Source organism: Anser anser (assembly GCF_964211835.1).
Source record: "Anser anser genome assembly, chromosome: 3".
Classification (NCBI taxonomy): domain Eukaryota; kingdom Metazoa; phylum Chordata; class Aves; order Anseriformes; family Anatidae; genus Anser; species Anser anser.
This window is the reverse complement of record NC_139722.1, coordinates 16,292,750-16,304,772: the sequence shown is the minus strand read 5'-3', so window position 1 is coordinate 16,304,772 and position 12,023 is coordinate 16,292,750. Positions and strand designations below refer to the sequence as shown.

At 45.6% G+C, this 12,023-nt stretch overlaps 1 protein-coding gene across 3 annotated transcripts in view; it reads left to right on the top strand.

Moving 5' to 3' along the window:
• Positions 1-11,002: 11,002 nt before the first annotated feature.
• TAF1B (TATA-box binding protein associated factor, RNA polymerase I subunit B) overlaps positions 11,003-12,023 on the top strand; it is a 55,496-nt gene continuing 54,475 nt past the window's right edge. Inside the window, exon 1 of one of the 3 annotated variants that reach the window (XM_083827986.1) lies at positions 11,003-11,305. In XM_083827986.1, coding sequence (XP_083684112.1) covers positions 11,288-11,305 — 18 coding nt within the window. In that variant the 5' untranslated portion in view covers positions 11,003-11,287. Of the gene's footprint in view, positions 11,306-11,353; positions 12,018-12,023 lie in introns of those variants that run through there. The other 2 variants (XM_083827985.1, XM_083827987.1) reach the window with 2 other exon arrangements.

Below are 12,023 nucleotides of genomic sequence, written 5' to 3'. Positions count from 1 at the left end.
TATTGTCCTGGTTTTGGCTGGGATAGACTTAATTTTCTCCCTACTAGCTGGTATGGTGCTGTGCTTTAGATTTAGGATGAGCATAACGCTGATAGCACACGGATGGTTGAGCTGTTGCAGAGCAGTGCTCACACTGCCCAGGGCTGCTCTGTAGGGGTGCTATTCACAACACCAAAATTTGGTGTCTCCATGGCAGAAACCCAAGCAGCAGCCCAGTACAAGTCAGTATGGACAGCATCACACCAGTGAGACCTTAAATCCACCCGAGACATCCATGCAGCTTGCCAGAATGGTTCCCTGCCTCGTCAGGCTCCTGCCATCCATGTCAGAGCACGCCACCAGATTTCTCCAGCACTGGGACACTGGTGGCTGTCACCACTTCTTCTCAGCCATGGATGCTCTCTCCATGCAGCAATACCTGGGAAAAGAAAGCAAGTGACAAGAGTTAATAGGAAACTTTGCAAAATATCATCAGCTGTTCCAGAAGGGTTGCAGAGTAAAAGCCCTGAGAGTTAAACAACTCTCTCCTCCAGGTGCTTCACTCTGTCTTTGGGGTTAAAACTCTACCAATAAAAGTGACCAGGAGAGAGAGCAGTAGAGAAGGGCAGAGGTGGGAGGAAAAGATGACCCAGCTGGGTGTATGCATGTCAGAGCCCTGCCAGATCACTGTGTGCTGACCAACGTGGCCATACCTCGAACAAACTTCAGGTGCAGAATCTTACCTCCTCTTCTGGGGATGACCAACCAGGGCAGAATGAAAGCTGTAACCCCTGGAATTCAGCTGATGTTAATTCCACGATTCATTAATGGATTGTTAGGAAAAGAAAAAAGTAGCAAGCATGCATTTTTCTATATATTTTTGCCTCAGAGGAAGACCTAGGAAAAAATGGTCTGCATTTTCTGATTCTAGTGGGATGAAGGGTCTTTATGATGCTTTTATGAGTGAGGCCAGGAGAATACGTAAGTTGTGCATTAACCCTTCCTCAAGCCCTGCTTCTTAATGCAAGATACTCACAGGAATATTCCCAGGAAGTAATGGTTAAGTGGAGAGCTGTGAGGATTGCAACTGCATATTAAATATACATAGATACATTAATAGTTAATTTTGCTTCTCCCCAGACTCCTCACGTATAACTTTAGTTTCCTAAATGATGAAGACTTCTGAGCAGAGAGCACATCCCAACATTTTTCTGGAAAGTGCCCAGCAAACCCAGAGAGCAGCTACGGAGCATCTCTGGCAACTCAGACCCTCCAGCACCCATCTCCCCAGGTGCCAGCAGGTGCTAAAACCCTGGGGCATAGTTTCCCTCTCTTTTTATAGCCATAACATGGCCACATGTGTGATCTCTGTGTGATCAGTGCTTTCCCTCGGTGGTTGCACCCAATCCAAAGAGAGATGAAAACACAAGGATGGAGGGTTCAGACTCCTTGGTCTGGGTGCGGGTCTCTGATCTGTTTGCCAGGTTGGAGACTCTCTGTTACCCAACAGAGCGCACCTCTTAGCTCTCAATGACAGTTCTTGGCCAGACTGTTTTGTTTCCCGATGTGCTGTTACGGAGCTGCTCAGCCATGTATGTTTTCCTGTGTGGGTGGCGGCAATCTCTGTGCCTCTGCCAGCACCTCTTTTGAAGTGAAGGGTCACATAAGACTATTTTCTGTTGTTGTCAGCCTGTGCTTCAAAGTTGTTTCAGACTGGCTTTGTGAATGGATTATTTGAACAGGTTTCATTACAGCATCTTGAAAGAACCTTCCTGCAAGTTTAGAAAAACACTGAGTTAACTAATGAACAGCATGCTGGTTTTTCTCATGGGTTTGTGAATGAACAAGGGGGAGAGCAGACAGATTTTCACTTCAGATGTTAACTTCCTTACAGGTTCATCTATTCACCTTCTTTGTGCGGGCCTTCCACTTGCCAGGCAGAAGGATGCGCTCAGCTGCAGCAGAGAGGCCAATACAGATGCTTTCTCGCCTCCTTGCCAAAGTGTGAGATACGCTAGGCACTTGGAATAGACGATCTTTGAAGGTCCCTTTCAAGTGAGCTATTCTATTCTAAATGCCAAGAACTATCATCCTGAACACTGCAGACTCACGCGCCAGGCCCTAAACGTCAGGTAACTAGCACTGTGTCATTGGAGAAGAAATTGTGGCTTTAGATCTGCCTCGTGATACTTCAAACTCCTTGTCCTTCTGTGTTCGTATGGGAGAAGTGTGGTGTCCCCCAGATTCCTGGTCTCTAGTCTTTGATGCTGAAGTTCTTACCCTACATTTTTTTCTCTTCCATTTGTCCTCCCCTGTACACCCGTCCTGCCCCACGTACTCTCCTCTGCCTGCGCTGGGTCTCGGTGTAACTTCACAGAGTGGGGAAAATACTGTGGGTTCCTCGTTCCACCTTCCTGGGTTGGGCAGGTTGGACATTTTGACACGTAGAAGTGTATGTGCTTTTCAACTCCTTGGTCTGAAGATTATTTCATTGTGAATTTTAAAAGGAAGCATTTTGCACAGCAGTTTTTTCTTAAGCTTTTCTCATCATTTCCATTTTTCAGTATCAGGAAATTAATAATGAGGGGAAAACCATTCCCTTGCCACCACCCTCCAATTCATTTATTCAAACCTTCACGTATCTACCTCTGTCTTATCTCGCCTTTCCCCACTTCCCTGCCTCCTGAGACGGAAATGCTGATCAGATGGGTTTACCCATCTGGATTGAACTTTGTAGGGCTTCTCCCACTTCAGAGACCAGCTCTAGTCCCAGCAAAACACTATGAGCTACAGGGAAAAAAAACTAACCAACCAACAAACGTTGGCAAGGCTGCAAAACGCAGTGTGTCTGTAGGAGGAATATATTCTCAGGCTGGGGAAATACTGAATTTTCACAACATTGAAGCAGGTAATCTGGAGGAGGATGGAATTTTCTTCCTAGCACTCCCTAGTACAAATAAACAGCGCTGAGAAAACAAACTTGTTTAGGTGAGAGAGGGCTGAATTAAACAGCGGTACCCATTTGTGGTCACCTAAAGCTGCTTCTATGCAGATCGCTTATCTTTGTTTACTGTTCTAAATTGCCTAAACGGTGTGAGCAATGCTGGGGATGGGTGGGTGCTGTTTATGCCTTTGTTTGGGATTGCTTGCCCTTGTCATACAGACATGGATAAGATGAAAATAAGATTCCTGGTCTGAATTAAAGATCTTCTTTTTCTTCCTTTCCAGGGATTGTGAAGTACATTAGAGTACTTTAGGATTCTACATTCAGTAGGATTAATTAATTAAATTCCCTTCACTACCTTGAATATACTCTTGAATTAACATCTAGTGTCCTACTTGCATGGCTAAAATGAAAAAAAATGGAATAAAGCTGCTGAAGGCACCAGTAATTTGAGCACGTGGCCTTTTTACCACATATTATGTTCATGAGAAAGAAAGCATCTATTTGGTGACCATTAGGTGGAATCAAGCCCCGAATCCTTAGTCTGTGAGGCCACATGATTTCACCCAGTACCTTCAGAGCGTGATCAGCCCACTGCATGAAGGTGGCTCCATTACACAGATAGGTGCTGGCTGTTCTCAAGGTGTGGGTGGGATTCCTGGAAGGCTCCATGTGTCGGGGATCTGCATCCCACCTTCCCAGTTTCCAACACTCTTCTGAGGAAGGCTTACTTGAAGAGGTGTTCTAGGTAGGTAGCATGGAGAGGGAAGCGGAACTCATAATTTTTAAACCCCTATAGCCAACACGAAATGTTTTCTCTTCGCCTGTGCGCAGACTGACTCAAGAAACAGGGTCTGTAAGAAAATCCAGTACTCAGAAGTTTTTCATGCAACAGGAGTAGAAAAGACGGGAAAGATAGATAAATAAATAACGAAGGCGCAACAGGGAAAGAAATCCTTGATGCAATCGTAGGCTATCGCTCCAGAAGGATGTGCTGTGGGATTACGCACTGATCTGACTAAGGGAGCTCGTGGTGCACAGATCTACAGATCCATCTGTGAGTGGTGACAGGGGTGCTTCGGTTTCCCAAGGGTGAGCTAAGGCTAAACACATTCATCTGTGATAATTGCTGCAGTACACATACACACGCCTAGCCCAAGTCTGTGGCCAAGAGGGCACGATCCAAAACCCACCAAATGATTTTCCACTGTCCTTGCTGGGCTTTGGATGGGATCTTGAAGTCTGTACTTTAATAAGCAACCAGTTTTATATTTAAAACCAGGATAACAACCAGTGCAGGATCACAATGAATACTTTTAATGGCATTAAAAGGCCACCAGGTGGACAATTTTCAATCACAATTAAACCACCGTCCTCAAGTAGAAACTGTGCTGTTTAATAAATAAAGTCTTAAATTGAAGTGTATCAATCAACTGAAAAAAAAAAAAAGAAAGCATGTCTCATCCCTACTTTTCCTCTTCCCATCCTCATTGCACAAAATCTCTTAAAAATTCATTTTAGTGTTTTTCTTCTGATTATAACACTAGATCCTCACAGAGCTTCAGTTGCATCTCAGCCCTGGTCAGAGCCTTTCTGCACTTTTGCTGTCCCTGTTGTGTAACTGGCACCCTGAACCAAAGCCGTGCAGACTTTGGCACTGCAGGAGCAATGCCTTCCCCTGCTACCTGCCAGTGTGTTACAGTAATAAATTGTTTTAAGGATATTGCACGGGGGTAAGGGAAAGATGAACCGCCATGGCTCTGTCCCCTTGCCGTGATGGTGTCTTTAACAACCATCCCCATCCCGAATACCCCAGCGTGCAGAGGAGCTCAGATACACTGACATGTTCTCTCCAGGCTGGTGTGAACCTATCTAGGTCCCACGGCACGCTGTGATTTACAGGCTTACTCAAGCTACAAATAGCGATGGTGATCTTTTCTTTCTTTAGAAAGTAAGGACAGAAAAAAGGATGGCGAGAAAAGGAGGGCAAAATCCATGGGGGAATGAGATTGTAAGTCAGAGCAAACCTATGCCTCTATTTTGCTATGCTTTCATTTTTATTACTATAACAGCAATCATAACTACTTTTTATAGCCCTCCTCTTAAAAATCATCCATTAACTGTATGGCTTCCTAGAAACTTTGTTGAATTTTTCAATTTAATATTTGGTGCTTTTTTTTTTTTTTGAATGTTGTAGTTAGAACAAAAGTATAGGTTTTCAAACTCTCATTTTAAAATTGCAACCCTGCCTACGTGCTTACCATAAAAAATATTATAAAGGTTGTGTGCTGAGGATAGGGAACAGAAAATGTTTTTTTTTTTCTTAATTTTAAGGGTGCACTTACTTTTCCAGGACCGTGTCTAGTCACCTTGAACATGCTTGTCAGTGCTGAAGAGCTCTGCATCCCGGGGAAGGCGATCCTACCGGTTCTCCCAGATTCCCCTGAACCCCACTGCATTTTCCTTTTGGCAGAAGCGACTTGGGAAGTCCAGCTTTGAGTCCTGAACCTGAAAATGTTCTGAAAATAGAGGTTTGCATTCTGCTCACTTCTATTTCTTCTAGATTTGGCTGTCCTTTACCTCAGTGTATTCTAATGTAGAATCATCTATCATGGTTTTTTGGAGCAAACCCTGGAAACCTGCTCCCAATGCTCTACGGGCCCTTGCCTGATGGCCTGTTGGAATAAGAATCATAGGAAAAGATGCAGGGATTTCTTGAGATTTCCAGTGGTTGAAACCAGGATAGAAGTTGTGGGTTCTTTGCCATAGCCTTGCTCTGTCTTTTTACAAATTTTCTCCTACGACCACATGCCATCTTACATGATCACATTTAAATTACTGGGGGAAAACTAAGTCGGTGTGAAATGACCATTAAGGATACCTGTAGATATCTCCTGTTTGCCACAACAAAGTTTGAAAAGGAGAGAAAACTAAACTCTGGTAACCATAGAGGATATGTTGGGCTTGTTTATTAAGACTCGTCCTAAAAAGAAGGACGTCTCAGAATGCTTTCACACGCTACTTGCTTTGCAGCATGTTTTGTGATATTAATGATTGTTTGGTTATCAAGCACTTTGAATGCGGTATCTCTTTTGAAATGTAATTTAACTTAGAGCTTCACTAGCGTGTAACTAATTAAAAAAGCTTCTGGAGCTGAAACGCAGCTCACTGGAAGGTGTGTAAAAGCATGTATGGCTGCTCAGCATTTAAGTCCTGTGTCATGATTCAATAAGCAGGCTGATTACCAGCTGATTACCAGCACACCCACTTACCTCAGCAGTGGCTTCTCTGGCTCCTGGAGAAGAACTCTAGTGTCACAGTTCCTTCTTTTTCATGTGAGTTTCTTAAATATTTAAGGTCTACCACTTGGAGAGACTTTTAAAATTTGTGCTTAAATAAAATATATTTATAAGACATCAGCTAATGACACTGTGGTGAAGTGGCTGCTGCATTAAGGTACTGAAAAAAACATCTAATTTTTTTATAAAACTGTAGGCTGGCATCCACACATTGGGACTGGCAAGCAACTCGGGGCTCATCATGAGAAATGATGTGTGAGAAAAGGTAGAAGAGTTGCTTTATAACCCCTACTGCAACCTCTGTTTGTTTGTTTGTATCACGGCCAAGACTACACTTCTGTGCAGGAGCAATGACCAGAGAACGTCTCTAGTTATGGATTATGCCCATCGATGATCCCATCTTTGCCATATGTTATGGCATATGGGGCAGCTTTAGGGCCCTGGCAGCCATACTTCTTGGTGTTAATGGAGGAATACTGGAGAAAATAAGCCTGCCACAGAAATCTGTACAGAATGGTTCCAAAACTTATCAGTACTTTTGAGGACTTAATTAATTACATGGTGGAAAATGCCCCGTGAACAACAACAATCTCTCCCCCTCCACCGAGGCTTTGCAGAGTATAACGAACGCATTATTTTTCTTCTGGTTCTGCCACTTTCCGCATTTCCCTCTTGTCTTACGTTCCTGCTTCCCACTGCCCACTGTGTGCTTCTTTTCTACACAGTTTTAATCAGCAGAGGAGCTGTGTGATGCACAGTGCATGTATTGAATATGCACAGACATGCGCACGCTTACTTAATTGGCAACCTCCAGCATCCTGTTGGATTTGAATTCCTTTCCAGGAGCAGCTGTTCCCAGCAGTATTATTTGGAGCCCCTTCGTGAATCCCAGCTCCACAAGGTGGCTCTCGATTCCTTTGAAAATGCCACTGCATTTGTAGATTAAATGCATCTGAGAGTGATCTTCAGGGCCCGGTGGATGCACGGTGCTATAGTGGAAACCGAGATCCCCTTTAGTATGCTGTGTATTTTTCTCTCTAGGAAAAAAAAATAATAAAAAAGCTAGAAACTACACAAAATCTGACACAATCAAAAGTAATATAACTTGAAGGAATGGTAGATGTTAGCAGTTTAATAAACCTGGAAAAGGATAAAATAAAGGCATTATACATGCCTGGAATGTGGACAGGGACATTCAAACACCCACTGCCCGCTCTGTTCCTTTGTGGCTGCTAAGATCACTTTCTTTCCTCAAAGTGACCTACCCCTGCTGTGTAGCCCTGTAGAATGAGATGAGCACAGTCACCAAGTACCGAGGGTGTAATCTCTGCTGGTATGAACAGAGAGAAAGCAGCTTGGTGCTCCTCAGGAAGAGAACCTGCTCGTGAAGGCCAGGTCCCACAACAAGGTCTTTACGTGCCTCCAGCATCCCCAGGCAGACCTCCCAAACAACTTAATCTCTGACCACAAGTCAACACGGCTTCAGACAACATGAGGAGTTTGAACCTAAAGAGTTTTGCCCCCTAGAGCAGCTCATCTGAACATGATGTCCTTCTCTGAGGTCTGTGCCTCCAACACAAACGGTTTGATGATCACAGATAATCAACAGCTCTCCGTGTTGTGGAGCCACAGGTGAAACTGGAGTGAGCCTGTGGCGTTGCAATGTGCCCGTGTGAGATGGGCTGGGCCGCAGCACATGTGCAAAGCAGAAGGCGATGGTGCAAACCCCGTGCTCAGTGCATGACTCGATATGTCTGCCCTCCCTCCTGGCTGCTGCTTTCACCAGTCAAAAATTCAGCTTTACGCTGCTCGCATCCTAAGAACGGCACAAGAAAACCTGAGTAAACCTTGAAAAAAAAAGTTACATGCTTTCTGTTTTTTGGGATGTTCAAGGTCATATATACAAGTTCATCAAGGCTAGAAATGCATTTAAAAAAAATAAAAATTTGAGAGCTGAAGCTGGACAATAAACGCTAAATATCACAAGGCAATGCTGGGCTTGTCCAAGCTGTAGCATTAAATTCATTCTTCTTGTTGCTTCCTTCAAAGCTCCACGTGGCTCAGTCCCTCCCTGGCTATCCTCCCCTGCCAAGCTGCCTGCAAACCCTATGCTCCATCAGCGTTTCCCTCTTTGTTCATTCCTGTTTTTGCTTCTCACACAACTGTATCTCCACAGCTTTGTCTGTGTTGCACTTCTGCTTGGCACAGCTTTTCCCTTTCTATACTGTGGTCTCTTTTAGAGATCAGTTAGAGTAAATCCAGCTGGTTCAGATAAAAGCACCTCCGTCTTGTTTTCCTAACTTCTCTTTGTTTGCCATATGTCTTTAAACACAAGTTGTGCCATGGAGAGACTTTCCTTTTTTGAAGGTGCAAAAATCAAATTGTGGGTGCTAATAACTAGGTATATTTGCTATAAACTAGAATCTGGTAGATCTGCCCTCTGTTAATCTTCACAGTCTTTAGAGCAGCTGAGGTTGCATTTCTGCTCCAACTCTTTGTAGTAGGTGTCTCACAATGGGTAAAGTTTATATTGGACTCTAGGGAGCAACCCTGTTGCAGAAGTTCTTATCCTGGAGCCAGTACAATTTCATGAGCAATATCCTGAAGGATAGGCCAAAGGACACGTCTTCCGGTTCAAGATGTAATTTTTGCGTTTTCACATGTGGAAAGTCTGCAGTCAAGAGACAGAAATGTGATATCAGCAGTGGAACCTGGTTCATTAAAAATTCAAATCATTGGAAACAACAGGACATATTATTTATCTGAGCCTTGAATCAATCTGACTAGTATGCATAATGATCTTAATTAGAAAAGTGAGCTGAAGCAGGAAGACAGTCTGTCTCCTGGCTTTGAAATTATCATACCCCTATCAGTATGCTTGGGTAACTTGTAATTAGGGACAAAGGTTACACATCATTTTATATGCTGAAAAACCGGTTTTAAGCATGTCATTTCACAAAATATTTAAGAAATAGATATAAGACTTGCTACCCCTATTATGCCTTGACTTTTTGCTACCAGATTACTAGTCCGCACTAGTTAGTTGATGGTCCTAAGAAATACTAATAGAAGCTTTGCAGTTATTTAGAGCCTGGATACGAATACATAACTAGTACCATCAATATTACTTTTGTACAACTTTCCTTATAAACTTTGGTAGCTTTTCATATTTTTACTTCACCTGCAGAGTAAGTGCTTGTCCATTACACTGGTATGCCCAGAACTACAGTAATATTGGTCCCCATGCAGTCCCCCACACTTTTCTTGTTTTATCCATCACACTTCTTTTCTTCTCTATCTTCAACTGCTACCATTGAAAATGAAATGCTTTGGTTTTGACCAATTGGCAGAGTCCTGTGACTGTGCTTCCTCTAACATTTTTTTGACCACTTGTAATTAGAAGACAGAAGTCCTGCCTCTGAGGTCCTGCCTTATGAAAGCATCAAGGCAGTCACTTCCACGCTTAACTTAAACAAGTTCTTCAATTGAGTTAAATCCACTGATTCAATGGCCCGTGGCCCGCTCACAGCATCGTCAAACACAAGCACAGCCCTTAGCAGGAGCAATGCCTGTTTTATCGTAATATAGCTGCTCTGAAAATTTTCAAGATAGCATTTCATCTTAGAAATTCATTACAAAAAGATCCAACGCATGAAATGGCCTTGCTTTCCCAGAACTGTACTTTCACAAACAAAAAACATGGAAATTAAAATCACAGGTAGGATCTGTTTCATCAGAATATTAGCTACATTTCTGTGAGGCTGACAATCACCTTTTTACCATGTCAGGAATTATATGCATAATTCCTTTTAATGGGTGTTACAAATGTTCATCCCACACTGAAAAAAAGATCACAGTTGGTATGAGTAATAACTTTTTGTCTTGAACATAAACAGTTCCCCTCTAGCTCTGTACATCTCCTCCAACATCAATGTAACCACAGCTGTCAAGGGAGCCTCACCTCTTTCTATGTATATTTTAGCTTTAATTTTTTCCCATGCTTTCACTTAAAGGATTTTTTTTTTTTTTAAAGGGGCATAAACCTGTTCTCCAATTTTGTGGGCAAATTCATTGCAATAACAGATCTCAGTGTTTAGACATGTGTAAACATTATTATTAGTGTACCAGAAATTAGAGACCTACATCAAGATCTGGGGGTTTGGTGGTGGTTCTTTTTTTTTTTTTTTAAATGAAGGTGAATTTCAGATCATCTTCTCCCTCATTCAAGGATCCCCAAGCACTTTACATAGTTAAATGAGTTCTTCTGGTCTCCTTTTGTAAAGGCAGTAATAGTCTCCTTCAACAGCTTCGGCAGGGCCTGCGGGGGACACGGTACATGTACATGGCCAGGATGATTTGAGGACACTCAGTGAAGAGGCACTGTGGTGGCCCGGGGGTAGAGGAGCTTGTGTCCCCATTGGAAGTGCCCCATGTCCCCTCAAAGGTAAAGACCCCATATCTCTTCAGTGAAGTCCCCATGTCTCCTCAGAGGTAAAGTATCCATACATGTCACCTCAGTGAAGCATTGCATGTCCCCTCAGAAGTGAATGCTCAATGTCCCCTAAGTGAAGCACCCTGTGTCCTCTCAGAGGTGAAGCCCCCATGTCCCCTCTGAGGTGAAGCATCCACACACATCACCTCAGTGACGCACCCCATGTCCCCACAGAGATGGAGCATCCATGTCCCCTCAGCGAGGAACCCCCCATGCCCCCTCAGTGTCCTTCTCTCCCCGGGGACCATGTGTGCTCCTCCACCCCCTCGGCGAGCCCTTCCATCACCCCCCTCAGAGCCCTCATCCCACCCCGGTGCGGGATGGCGGCGGGACGGGACACCGGGCGCTGGGGCAGGCGGGACGCCCTCAGACACCCGCCACCAGCCATGACCAACGCCACCGAGCCACGGCGGGGGCCATAACCCCGGAGCAGCCGCCCAGGAGGCTCCCGGACAAGCAGAGGGGCCGGAACGCAAGCACCAGGGCTGCCGTTTCCGAGCCGGGCCGCGGCGGGGCGGCTCGGCGCGGTTGCCATGGTGGGAGCCCCGGGGCGGCTCCGCGGCGGCTGCCGGCATGGACGAGGAGGAGGCGGTGCGGCTCCGGGAGCCGTGGGGGCGGCTGCTGCGCCTGGGGACGGAGCCCGAGCGCGGCGGCGGCGCTTCCCCGGCGGCCCTTCGGGGCCCGCGGGCGGCGGCTGCGGCGGGGGCGGGCGGAGGCGCCGCGGGGAACGGCAGCGCAGCCGGGGGCGGCGGGCGAGGCCCGGGCAGGGTCCCCCCGGGCCGGGCAGGGTCCCCCCGGGCCGGGCAGGGTCCCCCCGGGCCGGGCAGGGTCCCCTCAGCCCCGTTAGGGTCCCCTCAGCCCCGGCAGAGCCCCCGCAGGGAGCTGCCCGGCCCCAGCACACGCCGCAGCCCCCCCCGCTTTTCTCCTTTTTCTGAGGGTTTCCCTCTGTCCTCCTTCTCCCCCCATTTTCCCTTCTCTCCCCAGTTTCTCCTGGAAGTACCCCTTCCTCCTGGGCACATCACCCAGTCGTGCACGCTTTCTTCCACGCGGTTCTTCACAGTTCTGGAAGCTTAGTTTTACTTTCGCCTCTCAGTGTCTGCTTTCTGTCTTATTTTATTCCCTTTTCGTTTCTGATAGGTGTTTTTTGTTTGTTTCTTGTGTCGTGCCCAGTGTCCTAGGTGTGAATTATTGTCCCCCTTATACTAAAGTTCATGTGCACAAGTATCTTGCCAGCTTCTTCAGTTACTTGCAGCTAACAGCAAATGCTGCGATTATGCGTTATCTACACGAGCTAAGATAAAGGGCACGT